A 16856-nucleotide genomic window follows, 5' to 3' on the forward strand; every position below is an offset into this window, starting at 1 on the left:
CCCCAAACACTCCTGGCACCCCCAAATCCCCCAACCTGCCCCCCAAACACCCCCATCCACACCCCTAACCCCATCTGCACCCCCAAATCCCCATCTGCACCCCATCTGCACCCCAAACACCCCCCTGCACCCCCCACCTGCCCCCAAAACTGCCATCTGCACCCCTAAACATCCCCATCTGCACCCCAAACACCCCCCCCGCACCCCCACCCTGCCCCCAAACCCCCATCTGCACCCCAAATCCCCCCCGTGCACCCCCATATGCACCCCAAACACCCACCCCTGCACCCCCCAAATCCCCCACCTGCCCCCCAAACACCCCATCCACACCCCTAACCCATCTGCACCCCATCTGCACCCCATCTGCACCCCTAAGCCCCCATCTGCATCCCTAAGCCCACCTGCACCCCTAAACATCCCCCTCTGCACCCCCAAGTGCACCCCAAACCCCCCCCCCTGCACCCCCATATGCACCCCAAACACCCCCTGCACCCCCAAATCCCCCATCCACACCCTAACCCCATCTGCACCCCAAACCCCCCCTGTGCACCCCCATCTGCACCCCAAACACCCCCCCGCACCCCCACCTGCCCCCAAACCCCCATCTGCACCCCAACCCCCCCCTGCACCCCCACCTGCCCCCAAACCCCCATCTGCACCCCCAACCCCCCCCATCTGCCCCCCCAAACCCCACAAATTCACCCCCAACCCCCATCTGCCCCCCCAAATGCCCCCCCAAACCCACCTGCACCCCTAAACCCCCACCGGCGCCCCGAACCCCCCCAGCGCCCAGCCTCCCCCATCGCCGGCCCCGCAGAATTTGGAAGATACCCCCGCGAAAAAAAGCAAAGAAAAGGGGGGGGGAACCAAACCACCCCCGCGTAGAAATTTTGGGGCAAAATCCGGGCGTTTCCATCAACGACCTCAACTCCCAAAGAAATTATTTACACATTTATTACAATCGCTCTTCCTCGAAACCTGCGGCGGGCGGAAAAAAGCCCTTCCCCCCGCCCCGCCCGGCTTCGAAAGCTGGTGCTTTTTTTGGGGTTTGTGTGGGTTTTTTTTTTTAATTTTTTTTTGGGAAATCCCTAGAAAATAAAATAATAATAAATCATTTTACAAAAAGTTCAGCGTCTTTCCCCCGCTCCAAGCGACGCCCCCGGCCGCTCGGAACGCCGAGGGGGGAAAAAAAATATTTCAAGGTTGCGTTGAGGAAAACCGGCGGGAACGCGGGAGGAGCGACAAATCCGGGGGGTTTGTGGCGGAAAAAGAACAATTTTGGGTTTTTTTTGCCCGCTGACGGAGCCGGAGGGCGGTCACCTCAGCGCCGACCGCTCGGAATACGGTTTTGGGTTTTTTTTTCCCCCAAAAAACGTGGCAGAGGGTTTCCCACGCGCGGTTTTTAATTTTTTTTTTAATTTGTTTTCTCCCCTGGCGGTGATTTCCCAGCCGGGATGGGGGTTGGCTCCCTTTTCCCGTCCCGTCCCGTGCTGGGAAGGACGATTCTCTCTCCATGATGGGAAAAAACACGGCGCCGAGCGCTTCCTGCCTTTTTTTTTTGGGGGGGGAACCCAACAAAATCTCCTTTTCCAGATGCAAAATACACACGAGCGGAAAAAATTTGAGAAGAATAATTTAATTGCAATAATACAAACGTCTTTTTTTTTTTTTTCTTCTTTTTTTTTTTTTTTTTTTGTTTTCTTTTGCTTTTTCCGGGAGATTGCGGAACTTTTGGGGGCTGGAAATATTTCCTCACCTTCTCGGGGATTCGAAGCCCCCGGTTATTTTGAAAATCTCCAAGAAACGGCATAAAAATATTTACTTCTAATTAAAAAAAAAAAAGAAAAAAAAAAAAAATAAATCCAAAGAAACCAGCAACGCCCCCTCCCCGCGATTACAAAAGCAACTCCGCGGGGTTTTTTTTTTTAGGGGGGTTTTGCGGTTTTTTTTCACCGTTGCTCCCCATTGCCGCGGCGGAATTTTAGAAAAAAAGACTGGAATAGAAAGATTTTGAGGGAATTACGGCGTAAGAAATGAGCCCAGCGGCGCAGATTTTTGCTTACAAAGCGAGAAACGAAGCGGCGCGGTGATTTCTCCTCCCCCGGCGGAGGGCGTGAGGCGCGAAGATTTCCGTATTTATTTTCCCCCCGCTCCCTGGATGATTTAAATCGGGTTTGGTTTTGTTTTTTTTTTTGGGGATTTGGGGAAAAAAGCGCTAAAATCAAGAGAAGGCTCGTCGTTCTCGCCGAGGGAGAGCTTTTCAGAGGCGGTTTTGGGAAACCTCGCGGCAGAACCCGGGCTTTCTGTACACGTTACGCGGTTAACGTGAGCGCTAATGGAATTAAAACCCAAAAAAAAAAAAAAAAAAGAAGAAAAACCAGAAAAGAAATCAAATTACCAACACCGTGCGCGGCTAATTCGATGCACGGCGCAAGGTCGGGTTGGTTTTTTTTTGCGTTTTTTTTTTTTTTGTTGGTTTTTAACCCGGGCGTTTGCTGGGTTTTAATACTACTGGCAGAACGGGGAAGCCGTGGGATCGAAACCCTTAAAGACGTCTTTAAGGGACGCGGCGTCTTGCTGCTCGCCGTCCCGCGCCGGGCTGTTCCCGGCGAAGGGGCTTCCCGCTCCGGATTTGGCGCTCTGTTTCACCATCCCGTAAACGGAAGGGACGGGCAGGTTGTGGATCCCGGGCTGGGGGGCGCTTTCTGGCGCGGAGGGGGCGGTGGTTTTGGGACGAGGCCGGTTATAGCTGTTGTACCTGTCCGTGGCCGATTCGGCGGCGGCTTTCTCCGATTCGGGTTGATCCAAAGCCGACCGTCGGACGAAAAGGGGTTCCTTGCTTTTGCCGGCGGGTTTGGCGGAATCGGAGGATTTAGAGGAGGAGCCGCCCTCGGTAGGAGACTCGGAAGCTTTGCCGCCCGAGCTCGGAGTCCTGGGATCGTACAGACTGATGGCGCTCAAGACGCTGCTCTGCCCGCTGCCTTTGCTCAGCCCGCCGGCCGTCAGCAACCGAGGGTCGTAGGGAGCGATGGCCGGGGCGGCGTCGCCGGCGGAGGCCGGCTCTGCCGTTTTAGGAATTCTGGAAGCCCCCGTTTCGGCGGATTTTTGTAACCTGGGATCGGCGGGGGCTTTCCGCATCCGAGGGTCGCTGGGTTTGTCGCTCTGGCTGGAAGACGGGCCGCCGGCGGCGTTGACAGTCTTTAATATCCTTGAGAGGAGCTCGAAATCGGGGAGACCGCTGCCCGAAGAGGAACCGGCGTCTCCCTGAGCGCTTCCCCCCCTCTGCCTGGGATCGGAAAGAGCGGTTTGGGATCTGTTAAGACGCGGGTCGAGGGTAGGCATGGATTGAAGGGCGGCCGGGACGGGAATAAATTCTTGTTTTGGGATCGGTAGAGGAATCAGGTCCTCGGGGCTCCACAGGATCATCCGGGCAAAGTTGGGTTTGTTGAGGACGACGTCTTTCTTGATGTGACTGAACTGCTGCAGCTGGGAGCGAGGATCCCGCAGGGAATGACCCGGGAGAGCGTCTAAGGGGATGTTGACGGGTTTATCCCGTAAAGCCCTCTCCCCTTCCTCCTCCTCGGGAAGCAGGGGAGGTTTCTGACCCACGCTGGAATGAGGAGCTTCCGGTTTAGGGGCGGAGGAGGGAATGTGTCGCGCGAGCCTGGGATCAGCGAGTCCCGAATCTCCGGGGAGAGACAGGACAGAAAGGTCCGCGTTTCGGGAAAGCCTGGGATCCCGTAAACGCGGATCGGCGGGACGGCCGCTCCCTCCCGCTTGGGTTTTCTGCAGGCGAGGGTCGCTCACGCCGGAGGGCGGCCCCATTTCTCCGTGGGAGGGCTGGGGGTGAGGTCTGCCGGAGCTTTGCTGCCGTAGGGTTTTCAGGATGGAGGTGACGCTGCTTCCACCGTCGTCCTCGTCACTGGAATACCAGTTACCGGTATCGCCTGGGAGGAAGGAGAAGGCAATTAAAGCACAGCCAAGCTGCGACACCAATGAGAAGGTCCCCAAAACGCATCCCCCTCTCCTCTCTCAACTTAACGCCGCTCGAATTCCCAACCGTCCCCGTGTTTTGCCGAAACGAGGGGCCCGCGTGCGACAGCCTCGGCTTCCCCGGTCTCGTTTTCACACCTCACGTTACCACTTGCCTTCCTCGTTTTCGCGTTCCTGCTTATTGCTCTCGGCTAATCTCCGAGCTCTCTCCTCTTCCTCTTGCTGCTTCTGCTGGATCCTCATGTAAAGCGCTCTTTGTGCCGACGGCATGAAATCCGGGACGCCGCCCGGGGGTTTCGGTAAGCCGGGAGGGCCTCCTTCGCACAAGGCATCGTGATCCAAGGAGGGATCAGGGAACATGTGCTCGCCCGGAGGCCCTTCCATATCCTCGTAGCCACCGTAGTCTTCTGCCGAGGAAAGAATCATCATGCGTTAAAACAAAATCTCAAAGCTGCGAAAAACAACCCGATTTTTCCCCCCCACGGCCTGCCGCCGTGCCCAAAAATCCCAGGAACAACCCGTCTCCGAGCCGGCACACCCGGCAAAGCAGCTAAGAGCAGATCCCAGCGGATCCCGGGGAGGTACCTGGGTCTCCCATCATGCCGTGATCCATTTCCAGATCTTCTTGCTGCTGGTAGAAATTCTCGTAGAAAGCTTGCGCCGGCGGGATGGGAGGCATCATGCCGGAATGCGGGGAATCGTCCGGTCCGTAGGGCATCATGGGGGGTCCGGGACCCATCGGAGGACCGGGGTTCATTCCCGGACCCATCGGCATGTCGGGGTGCATGTCCGGGTGCATGTCGGGGTGCATGTCGGGGTGCATGTCCGGGTGCATGTCGGGGTGCATGTCTGGGTGCATGTCGGGGTGCATGTCGGGGTGCATGGGTCCAGGCATCGGTCCTGGGGGTCCCCCCGGCCCGGGGAACCGGGGGGGAGGTGGGCCTGGGTGCCTGAAAGAGAAAACAAAAAAAAAAAATCCGCTTTAACACCAGCTCTCGGCTTCCGGAGGGACGGACTCGGGGCTCTCCGAGCGGAGGCACCCGCGCCGGACCCGCAAACAGAGGGAGAAAGCCCCTTTCTACGCGCTCGCCCCCGATGTTAGCGGCTGCATCCGGGCGCGGGGGCAGAGCTCCCTGTTCCGCCACAAAAATCTGCCACCCCCGTCCTTCTCCCCGGCGACACCCACCTCACGCCCAGCTTCTCGGCCAGCTGCCCGGTCGGCCGCACGACGATCTCGAAGAGCGAGGGGATTTTCTTGTACATGTCCTGCTGCTGCGGCGACAGAGGCTCGTGCATCGGCGGCGGCATCTGAGGTCCCGGTGGCGGAAGCGGCGGAGGAGGAGGGGGAGGAGGGCCTCCGGGCATCGGTCTCCCGTTGGGAGACGTCGGAGCAGGAGGCCCGGGAAGGCGAGGAGGCGTGGGCAGCAAGCCAACGCCAGGGGGTGGTTTGGGGAGAGGATTGATGCCCTGTTTCTTTAGCTCTTCCACTTCTTTCTCATCTTCCGCGCCTGCTTCTGCGTCGTCCGCCAGCATCTGAGAAGGTAAAAGGAGTAAGAACGGATCCGCAGAGCTGCTCCAAAAGCTCTCCCTCCCTTTCCACCCGCGGGATCGACTTCTAGGGAAGAAAATTAAGAGAGCGGAGACGCGTTAACCCTCCCCTCTACCTTGTCCAGAAGCTCCCGCGTCTCCTCTGTGAGCGGATCGTGAGAAAACATGCAGTCGTCCCCGTTGATGCAGTTGCCCGTGGTGTGGAAGAGCTTGCAAGGGAAATCCCGTAGCGGTTATTAAGGAGAATAAAAGCCCAGCGGGCAGTTCCACAAGTTCTTCCTGCAGCCACAGAGGCTAGAGGCGCTTTTCACTTGGAAAACGCGGAGCATTTTTGCCGTCGCGACACCGAAATTAAACTACCAGCGCCAGAAACACCCCGCTAAGGGAGTAAAGGAGACCGATTTAAGGCCGGCCGACGGAAACGGTAAAAAGCCGAAAGGATATCGTGCATGTAAGGGCAGTTTTCAGCCCGGGCGCAGTAGCCGGTGATGTAGAACTTGCACAGCTCCCGTTTCTTTGGTACTTCGATGTCATGGCTGAAATTGCAGTGGTCACCCTGTTCAGAAACAAAGGCGAAACCAGTTAAAAGCCGGGCCTGGCGCTTCAGTGACGCTTCCGCGCGCGCGTAAAGAGCTCTACGTGAAACGTTCTTGGATTATTTCCTTACCCAGGTACACCTGCCCTCCACAAAGTATTTGCAGATCACTTTCCCTTTCTTATCCGACTGCTGGTGGGGTTTGTCGTGGTCGTTCCGCCGGTAATTTCCGCCACCTCCTCCGTCCTGTCGGAAGCACGTTACGTTAGTTGACGAAGAATTTGAAATACAGAGCAAGAGATCACAGGAGAGGAATTAAAACTTCCTGCGCAGCCGCCTCCGAGAGGGAACGGCACCGAGATTTGGGATAAAACAGGGAGGCAGAGACGAGCGTGTGGCTCCTGAGCGCGGCTCGAGGGACCTGACTGGCATCCAAAACATCCGTCTCCTTTGGAGACGGGACAACTCTTGTGGATCTCAGGGAGGATCCATTTGGGTTTTTTCACTCCTGCGAAATCCCGACTGGATTTACAGAGGGGGAAGGGGGAAGGCAGGGCACCCAGCACCGCAGCAAGAGCTACTTACTCCCATGTCCTCATCGTAGTAATCGTCGTCGTCGTTCACTCCGCCCCCTTTCCCCATCCCGCTTCTGTTTCCGCCTCTGCCCCGTCCTCTGCCCATTCCTTTATTTCCTCTTCCTCTGGGGCCGCGACCGCGTCCTCGATTCAAACCTGAAAGGCAATCCCTCGTTTTTCTCATTCCTCTCCTTCCCTAAAACACGGGGGAGAGTGGAAAGCAGGGACCGTCCCAGCGCAGCTCGTCACCCGGCTCACCCCGGCCACGGTTCTCCTTGCTCCGGCGGTACTGATTCAGCTCTTTGGAGTAATCGTCGTACTCGTCGTCGACCATGGGCTCCTCGTTATCGCAGTACTGCCAACGAGAAAGATCGGCGCCCTGGCTGAGCAGGCGGACGAAGCGCAGCCCATTTCCCCTCAAACACGGCCAAAGAATATTCCCTCGCCTCCGTGGCTCGCTGGGAGCAGGTCGGAGGCCCGGCACTTACTTCCATCTCTTCGTCGTACATTTCCTCCTCTTCCTCGGGGTGGTCGCCACCTCTGCTTTGCCCTCGGTTCCCTCGGCCCATGTTTCGGCCTCCTCTCATTCCCCCTCTGCCACCTCGCCCTCGGTACCCTCTGCCTCGGCCGCGGCCGCCTGGCGAAGGAAAGGGACGGGGTCAGCTCCGTGCCGCTGTTTTGCCCCTCAGGTACGTGAAAAGAGCACAACGACATGCCGGGCAGGGAAAAATAAACAACCACCTTTCAGCAGGGGTTTCTAGGCCAATCAGTTTTTAAGATGCTAAAAAAATGGATTTTTAAGAAGTTGAATGAGAACCTTTTTTAAAAAAAACCAACAGCGCTGCATGAGCACGTCACCAGGTATGTTAGACTGCTCATGTAAATCTGCGCGCCCCAGAAGTGACGATGCTGGACTCGTTACGCTATCAATTGACTTAATTTTTCATTTCAAATCAACCTTTTGTTCTATTTCACCCAGATCCAACTGGCCACAGATCAGCTAAATGAGCCGCAGGTAACGAGCATCAGAGACGCAGCGGAGAAAAAAGGAGCGTTTAGGCGTACCTCGCCCGCGGTGAGAGCCCTCCTTCGCTCTCCGGTACTGATTCAGCTCCTTCGCAAAGTCATCATAATCCTCCTTCCCGAGATCTTCATCCTCTTCCCCCTCGTACTGACCGTACTCCTCATTCTCGTAGTCCTCGTACATGCCGTAATTCTTGCTCTCCATTTTGGAGTAGCTCTTCTTTGGCATGGGAGCGCTGTGCGAGGACGGATACTGCTGGTGGGACTTTGAGAAAGGCGGAGAGGTTAGCGACGAAGGAAGGGAACGTGTCGGAGCCTAACACCACGACTCCGTTTTTAAAATTCATTTTTGAAACCAGCTCGGCGAAGAACGAACAGAACCAAAGCGCGTGGCCCGCAGATGGAGCCAGACGGGCGCCCGTGCTCAAATCTCGCGGCGGCTCTGAGCCGGAGAGCAGCTTCCCCTTCCCCGCCGGCTGGCAGGTACTTACGGAAGAGTAGGGAGGGCTGTATTCCCGGTATTTTCTGTGTCCCTTTTCACCAGGACTGAAGTCCGAGTCCTCGCTGTAATCGGAGAAGTCATCGCTGGAAGAAGCATGGCGCTGCAAGGCGGGGAAAACACGCGGTGCCCTTTAATTATGGGCCAGCTCGAGCCCTGACACGACACAACTAAGTCTCCCCTTGTCTTCTTTTTTCTTTTAGGAAATTCAATTTTTGTTTTAACAAAACCTTCACAACGTTCACCAGATTACAAACGGGAAGGCCGTTAGCAGGTTATCTAACGGAGACAAACACGATATTTTATGCAGCATTTTTATCCCACCTGCAGACCTCCGCGCCCTCCTCGGAGGAAGGTGTCGAGGAGCTGAGCCCCAAGAAACCCCGCCAGTGCTCCCACCTCGCAATTATCGTTAGGGGAAGAGCCTCAGACGACCCGAATTAACGTCAGAGGAGGAATTTCCTGGAGACACCTGACAGCGGAGGAAGGCAGACCGGAGCTGGGATCCCCCAGCAGGCAAAAGCAGCGCGTGGCTCACCTTGTGTTTGGATTTCCTTTTCTTCTTGGATCTCCTCTTCTCTTTCTCTCTCTCCTTCCGACGCTTGCGCTTCATCCGTCGATGGGCTTTCTCATCGTCTGAATCGCTGTGATGCTTCTCCCCTTTCTCCTTCCGACCTCTCTCTTGAGATTCCGAGGGATCCTGCGCCTCCTCCCCTCCGTCGTCCTCCAGCTCCCCTTCTTCCAGTTCTCCATCCTCCCTGTCAAGCAGACAGGCACCTTGAATTCCCCTTACCCAAAAAAAAGAAAACAAAACCCGCTTCCTCCGCTCACCGGCCGGGCAGGCGCTTGGCTCCCAGAGTCCTCACAAATTCCCCAGTACCGCAGTTTTAAGTTATCTGCCCGCAAATCCCGATTCTGCTCATCTCTCCCGCTGAAATCCGCTCCAGCTCTCGCCCAGCCTGGAGCTAAACACGGCGAACAAGCACCTCGCCAACAACAAACGGAAGCCACGATCTCACGGCGCCCAACTTTCACGTGAAATTATTGCAAATCCACGCCAAGAACTGAAATCGGTGCTTCGATAAAAGATTCGGTCCGCTCCAAGAAGGGAAACCGGTGTTTTAATAAAACACTCAGTCCTCTAGAAGACAAAAATGCCAAACCTAGAGACATCTGCCTGCTTATTTCCACTTTCTCCTGCTCCCATTCACCCACAGCTGTGGTCAGCGGAGGTGATGGAGCAAATCTGAAGCTTCCGGACGCCCTCTCGTCCTGGCTCTCAGGAAGGTCTGGAAGCTGAGAGGGGGTTTATGAACCTTTTTTGGAAAAAGCCGCGCTGCATAAATGAGCTGACCTGTGGATAACTGCGAGTTACATTAAAAAAAAAAAAAAGAAAACCCGAATTATTTCCCCAAACACACAGAAAAAACTACAAAACGCAGAGTTACTAAACCCCAGGAAGCATCCTAGAGATGTTCCGGCATCGTGGAGAGCAAACTCCGGGATCCAGCCGCCCGGCCCGGCCCTGGTGCAAAGCTCCCCTCTCGTTTTCGTTTTCGTTTGCAGCGTTTTAATAACGGACGAGCTCCAAAACCAAGCTCACTCAAGTGTTACTCCCCCAGGCTTGTCGGAACCGCCGAGCTGCCGCAAGGCCCGCTGCGGCCCACTGAACGCCCTCGCGCCATACGTCTTCACAAAAAAAGGCCTATTCCCTTTGGAGACCGGCGGCGCTTAGCCTCTCCCAGGAGCCCTCGCCAGCTGGGGATCGCGATTGCTCCCCGCCGCCTTCGGAGAGGAGCGAGAGCGTGTCGCCAACATCCTAATTGCAATTTTCAGGAGCGATAATTACGCTTGGTTTGGACGGCACACGCGCTTTTACCCTTCCGTGAGCTGCTCTGGTGTGACAGCAAGGTTTAGAGGAGACTACGCCCCCCGGAGCTCATCCCGAGTGACAATCGCCTTCTGAAATTCACTCTGCTTACAGAAACAACCAAAAAGAACAAATTCTGCGGCCAAGAACCAATTTTTTGGGGTGAAAAGCACCAAGAAACGGGACGAGGGCGAACCACCGAGCTGTTTCGCAGATGAGTATTAATTATTTAATCAAGACACGCGTCTCCTAAGGAAGGAAAGTCTCAGAAATCAGGTTTATACAGATGCTTAGATACCAAACTACACCTTAGAAGCATCTTCTGCCTTTTTTTTTAATTCCAGTTCTGCTGGATTTGAGTAGATTTGGGCCAGAAACGATACAGCAACCTCTTGGGGAGGGACTGCGGGCCTTATTTAGCGCTGGGAAAACGCTTGGAAAAGTTTTAGGAATCACCGAAGCGCCGAGTCTGCCTAACAGTTTTTCCACACAGCGGAGTCATTTGAAACACGGCAACCGGTGAGTGAGGGTGTTTGAGAGCGACCGAACGGTTTCTAAGGCTGGATGGAAAAAAAATTCCGAGCGATTAAAACTCCGTTGGGCATTTTCAGGGACGGCTCACCGTGGAGAGTCGCCAGGGGTACACAGCGAAGAAGCCATGTCCGTTAACCAACCGTTCCGGAAAAGATTGACCGAGGAAAAATTCTGCCCTGAATTTGCGCTCATTTTGGGCGTTCCTGCCGCTCCTGCCTGCCTGACCTACAGCGGACGGTCCCCACCGTGGCACCGGGACTCCGTTCTCACGGAAGGAACTGGGCCGGTTGCCGTGTGATGGCGCTCCCGAACTCAGCGCCGCGGCGATGCCGTAACGTAGCAGTGACGGAACGCCTGGAAAAAAAACGAAAACAAAACCCAAAAGCCCTCTCCCGATCGTTATCCTGCGCTTCGCTCCAGGAAAAATAGCGGGAATGACTGCGCTATGAGGAAATTCAGCAGGTTTTCTGCTGTTCTGGCCACCGAAGAGCAGCGCAGGGATTAAAATATTCTCCTCAAAGAAATAATGTCACTTTGTACAGCTGAGGCTTTGATAAATTTGGAAACGAGCGGAACGAAGCGACAAACGAACGGCCTAGACGGCGGATTTACGGTCGGTTATAGCCCATACACCCTCCTAACCCTAGTAAAGATACTAGCGCACCTCGCTCGCTACACCTGGAAGGAAACTCCGTCAAAAACAAGCCCATCCTCGCTAAAACACAAGTGTTTTGGACTATTTTTAAGAAAAGAGCAAGCTCTGTGTGCTCTCACCTGCTCTACACGCGTAGGTGCCACAGACACGTACCCCGGCGTAACTTCTACACGACGCCCCGATATAAAAATTGGATTTCACATCCGACCTGCTGGAACAAACCCTCTTCCTTTAGACAGCGGCTTTTTTTCTGCACAAGAGGCGCAGCCGAGCGTGAAATCAGCCGCCCGGTAGCGGATCCCCGCTCTCGGGGAGGGGGTTTGTGTACAAAGGTAGAGCTGGGTTTAACTTTGAGGAACACAAAGCGCGGGGCGGGGACGGGGGGGGGGCTGTAAAAATGCTGCTTTTTTTTTTTTTTTTTTCCCCCCGCCACGAGCAATGCAGCGGGAAGGCTTTGAAAATCGAGCGCAAACGCTCTGGAAGTCACCGGATGGCAAATCCGGGCGATTTAATCTCGGGATAAGCGAATGCGCGCTTCTAGTTTGAGGTGATTTTAAGTCAAACGCTTAACGGGGACTTAAGCCGCGCGCACACGCGCGTATCTTTGGGACAAACACCTTCTGCCTCAAACTGGGCGAGAGTGAGAGTTTACGGTTGATTTTTAACTATCTGATGCATTTGACAGCGTGCTCCACAGCGGGGGGAATGATCAGATAGCAAATTCAAACCGCAAGCTCAGGAAAACCAAGGAAAAAAAAGAAAATTAACCATAAATCAACCGGCTAAGCTCAAGGGGAGCGGGTTTTTTTGGTGAGAGGGGATCATCGCGGCTAAAAGCAACACTCCACAACCTATTTCAGAGCAGGATTTAAAGCCAGGTCCCTTAACGCGTACAGAAGCGCTGCTTTTCCGTGGAATTTCGGTTCTTTTAGGGTAGAGACGGAGTTTCTGCTCATTTTCAGGTTTGACAGTGAAAACACAAGGCCGGGCTTTTCCGAGCGACCCCTACATCCAGCTAAAGGTTGTTAATCCCACGTTTAACGCTTTCAGCAGAAGTTCACCCCCTCGCCAACCGCCTGCTCGGAGGAAACGGATCCTACCCCAGCATCACACCTGCACGCTTCGCACCGGACAAAATCACTCAGCGAGATCTCCGTTCTTTCACCAAAACACCCAGTATTCCTCCAGAGGAACCCGAAAGGAGCTAAGCTCTCCTCCAGCCCGCCAGCGCGGCCGCCTCACGTTTTATTCCAAGTGGAAACCAGGGGAAATACATCAATCAAGAAATAAAAGAAGCGCCGCTTTGAAGGCAGCGGGGCCGCGCTGCCCCATTCAAACTGCGCAGACTGGGGCAGGAGTCGTTAAAATTTATCAGCTTTTTCTCTCTTCTGTAGAGTTGGGGTTTGGGGTTTTTTTTTTTTTTTGCATTATATCAACAAATATGTTGTATATTGGGCTTGTTACAGCCCAGTCCTGGCTGGAATCGGGGCAAATCCTCCTCCCGACATCCCTAAATTCCACGTTTTTAAGCGACGTTTCCGTCTGAGGGAAACTTTCAAGCACGGTTTGGTGGCAACTCGAGATTTCTCGGGGAACGGGCTCGGCTCAGCTGCTAATTCCGAGCGTCCCCTCCGCTCGCAGGTTAGCTCCTTCCTGCTCCTCCGATCCGAATCCCTCAGTGAAATCCCAATGCCGAGCGCTGATGTCCTCGCTGCCACAGCGCAGCTGATGCCACAGCAACAGACACGTCCCAGGACCCAGGAAAAAAAAAAAAAAAAAAAAAAGCTGCTGGGGTCTAGGATTTGCTTTAGCCTTTTCTTTAGGCCGGTGTAACAAAGCCTCGCTCGGCCCAAGGAGCCTCAGCTGAACAATTACGCCCTTGGGAAAAAAAAAAAAAAAAAGTCTCTGCAAAAAGGAAAAAAAAAAAAAATCCTGCTGGGTTTTTCACTATCAGAAGTCGCTCCCGTTTTCCAGGGAGCTACTCGCGGTGTTAAACGCCCGCCTGCGTGTTTGCACGGTGAAAAAAGGCGATCTCCAGCAAACGGTGAGCACTAGGAAGAGGCTGAGCCCAGTGAAAAATGGGTCAGGGGAAGCAAGGCACGAGGAAGAGAAGCCCCAGACAAGAAATGTGGCTCCTACAGCTAATATTTAACTATATATAAATATGGATTTAAAAAAAACCCTACGCGCTCATGGAACCAGTCAACAACTGTAAACTCGGCAGTGCAATCCCTGAAAACTCCTGACGTCCGTACAACTCCTGGTTCTCCTGTTCTCTAACAGTCCCTCAAAAGGCAGAAAATTCACCTCAAGTTTTCCTGCAGGCTCTTTTCTTTCCTTTTCTTTTTTCTTTTCGACCGCATCTGTCCCTTCCAACTCATCCTGGTACGGATAAAAAAAAATTGCCGAGGCCGGTAGCAGCAGACAATCAAAAACCAGTTTGGATTACTCCAGGATCAAGAGTGGAAGTATAAAGCTTAACATTAATAAAATAACAGACCGAAGTTGCTAACTGAATATATCAGGAGGGGAAATAACTCTCTCTGAATTAAAAACATTTTGGCCAGACCAGTAACATTTTCAAGCTCTGATAGCGAACCGTTGATCAAAGGGGGGAAAAAAAATGAAAAAAAGAAAAAAAAAATCACAGCTTTATGATTTCGTGGCAAAATTAAGCCACAGAGGGTCCAGGGACCGTAAGGGTCCTGCCGTAAACATGTAAAACCAGCGACAAAAAGGCACGAAAGACAACACTGGATATTGTTCTGTGCGAAAACCCCTTTCTGGAATGCAATTAAATCCCTAACAAAAAGGCCTCTAATTTGCTCTAACAAGTGCTTGCATTATTTTACAGTTTAAGCAGATGTATACACCTTTTTCTTTCTTTTTTTTTCAGGGAATAAAGAGGGAAGCAGACCACCACCATTTCACACAACTGTTATTGGTGTGCTTAGGGGAAACACCGGGGTTTTTTCCACCTGAGAACAATGTAAGCTGGGCGAAAAGGGGCCAAAGTGTGTGGTTTCGGTCTCCAGGAAAAACTAACCCAAGAAATGGAATCGACTGGACAGGGAGGCGGGAGAAACACCCAACACTGTGCGTAGTGTTCTGACTTCGAACTCGAGTCGTGTGAAGTAGCGTGGGGAAGAAACCTGAGCTTTTCGTAACGCACCTGATGGACAAAGGAGGAGAAAGGGAGGAGGGAACTCGAGGACGCTAACGAGATTTGTTACAAACTGGGTGCTTGCACTGTACGTCACTACTTCCGTTTCTCCAGTCACCCAACACGAGGCTGTACATGGGGATGGGGGGAAAAATGTGTGATGACATTTGGGAAACGGTGCTTGCTTTGCCACCTTTTTTTTTTTTTTTTTTTTGTTTCTCTTTTTGACACATTTTGGAGTTGTTTAACAAAACTTTTTAACATCTTTTTCGGCTTTACGGCCAGACCCGCACCCAGGGGCAGCCGGTTTACGCTCAACGCAATGGAATGAGGATGGAGTTTGCAGACAAAGCAATGGATCCACAGCCTACATCTAGACGGCATCAAGGGTCAGAGTGGTACAGAGTTTTACCGAGGCGTCTCAGTGCTACTTTCACCTGGAAACGTCACAACAGACAGATTTGGGAGTAAATTGTGTGCTTTTGTGACTTTTTTTTTTTTTTTTTTTTGGTCTTTTAAACATTCACATCGGCGGGGTGCGCAACTCTTACCGGCCATTACAAAGAGGGGGAGAATTCTGCTTGGTTTGTACGCACACGGTTCTCAACTCACTGCTTACACAAAACGTACCCCTTGCAGATGATTTCGGTGGCGGGGAGAGGGGCGGGGTGGTGGCGGCGGTGGGGGAAGGCAGGAAAAGATTTAATTTAATTATCCAGTGCAAGAGCTTACTTACCAACCCAACCCTGCCATCACATGGAAAACAAACCTCCTCAGAGACAAAGGCACGCTAATGCATAAAAGCAGCTCTCTGCACTGCACACCTGCTCTCCAGGGGAGTGGGAAGGCAGCAAACCTCTTTTTTTTTCTTTTTAATCTTTTTTTTTTTTTTTTTTTATCCCCAGACATATACACTGTTTATTTTTGCTGATACTTTCTGGCTACATGGTTTTAACTAAGAAAAAGATGAAGTACTGATAAAGGAAGTGGCTAAGGTTACGTTGGGCAGGGAGGAGAAGGTGCTTTACACACATCTCGGAGGAAAAGAGGGGGTTCTTGGGGTATATATACATATTTTTTTTAAACTCTGTAATACCTGGAAGCACTGCAAGTGAGCCTTTCTCTATTAAAGGGGGGTGATGGAGGCTATCGCACCCCAACACCCCTCCACCCCAAACCCCCGACCCTCGGTACCTTCCTGCCTCCCAGCCTGCGCTCCCTCTTTTGAGCCAAGGAATAGTTTTTGTGGTTTTTTTTTTTTTTTTTTTTTAAGCAGCAGCAGGAAGACAAAGGGGACGTTAATGAGGCCAGTGCTGCCCAGGAGAAATAACATCATTAAAGACCTCATTAAGGACCCCCCCACCCCCCAAAAAAGGCAGCTAGGAGCCCCCCCACCCCTCTCCCTGACCTCCTCCAGACCCTCGCTCCTCTCATAAACCCCCCCAAAACCCCCCCACCGTGGGACCCCAGGCCCTGCGCTGCCCTCGGGGCCCGGCCCTACCCAGGCCGCGGCCCCCTCCTCCCTCAGCCTGCTGCTCTACCCAGGACCCCCCTCCCCAAATCCCCCGCTGTCTCTGCCTCTTCCTCCTCCTCCTCAGAGCCCCCCCTCCCTCCAGGCCCTGCTTCCCCCCCCTCCCCAAAGCCGGGCCTAACCCCCCCCTGCCCGCCTCAGGCCTGAGCCCTGGCTCACCTCAGGCCTTGCCCCCCCCACCCCCCCGCCACCTCGGCCTCCCACCACCGGTCGCCCCGCGTCCCTCGTCCCCCTCCCCCGTCTCCCACCCCCCCCCCAAACCTGGTCCGGCGAGCCGGACAGACAGACATAGACAGACAGAGAGGCTCTCGGGAGAGGCGGTTACTGGACCTTTCGTCCGGGCCGTGGTGGTGTTGGAGCGGCGGCGGCGGCCGGGGGAGGCTGCAGCTGCCGCTGTCGTGGTGGTGGCAGGACGGAGAAGGGGGGGTGGAGTGCGGGCTGGGGGGGGAAGCGGCGGCGGCGGGGGGGACACTCGGGCTCTCCACGGCCATGGGTAAAGGGGTTGGCGAGGTGGGGGGGGAAAGAGGCGAATGGAGGGGAGGGGGGCACAGTCACTGTACAGCGCGGTGGTCGGCACGGCCCGGCCCGGCTTATCCGCCCGCCCTCCCCGCGCTCCACGGGCAGGCACACAAAATGGCGCCCGTCGGCACGCAGACGCGCCGAGGCAGCGCCCCGCACGGAGGCCGGAAAAACCCGAGTGTTGCCGGAAAAACCCGAGTGTTGCCGGAAAAACCCGAGGGCCCCGCCGCCGCCTCGCGGCTTCCTCAGCGAATGAGCGCCGGAGGTTACCGAAGGTGAACGGCAGATGGCGGGAAAGCCCGAAAAGTGCCGAGGAGGAGAGGGTAGGACGAGCCCACCTTAGCGGGGCGCGAGGGGGGAAGCTGCGCAACTGGGCTCACACGGGGCGGCCCCCAGGCCAAGCGACGCGAT

General features: G+C 54.4%; 1 protein-coding gene across 2 annotated transcripts; it reads right to left on the reverse strand.

The window, feature by feature from the left end:
• Nucleotides 1–1620: 1620 nt before the first annotated feature.
• ZC3H4 (zinc finger CCCH-type containing 4) lies at nt 1621–16727 on the reverse strand. Of its 2 annotated transcripts, none has more exons than XM_086769164.1 (14): nt 16257–16727; nt 8712–8931; nt 8166–8276; nt 7717–7939; nt 7140–7288; nt 6910–7006; nt 6662–6807; nt 6209–6322; nt 5986–6097; nt 5658–5767; nt 5180–5526; nt 4579–4943; nt 4149–4400; nt 1621–3947 (listed from the first exon to the last, which is right to left on the reverse strand). In XM_086769164.1, the coding sequence occupies exons 1-14, from the start codon at nt 16415–16417 to the stop codon at nt 2509–2511; spliced, it is 3846 nt and encodes a 1281-aa protein (XP_086625290.1). In that variant the 5' UTR covers nt 16418–16727; the 3' UTR covers nt 1621–2508. The 2 variants fall into 2 exon arrangements, with proteins under 2 accessions (XP_086625290.1, XP_086625288.1); XM_086769162.1 differs by having other exon boundaries at nt 16188–16727.
• Between the last annotated feature and the right edge of the window lie 129 nt (nt 16728–16856).

The sequence above is a fragment of the Chlamydotis macqueenii genome, chromosome 31 (assembly GCF_036417535.1).
Source record: "Chlamydotis macqueenii isolate bChlMac1 chromosome 31, bChlMac1.mat, whole genome shotgun sequence".
In the NCBI taxonomy this organism is placed as follows: Eukaryota; Metazoa; Chordata; class Aves; order Otidiformes; family Otididae; genus Chlamydotis; species Chlamydotis macqueenii.

Bases quoted from the DNA above. Each gene is read 5' to 3' on its own strand.
- ZC3H4 (XM_086769162.1), bottom strand. From the start codon at position 16,417: ATGGCCGTGGAGAGCCCGAGTGTCCCCCCCGCCGCCGCCGCTTCCCCC. The intron at 8,932-16,187 runs GTTTGGGGGGGG...TCTGCTTGACAG, and splicing joins TGTCCGGCTCGCCGGACCAG to GGAGGATGGAGAACTGGAAG. The intron at 6,808-6,909 runs GTGAGCCGGGTG...ATTGCCTTTCAG, and splicing joins CAAGGAGAACCGTGGCCGGG to GTTTGAATCGAGGACGCGGT.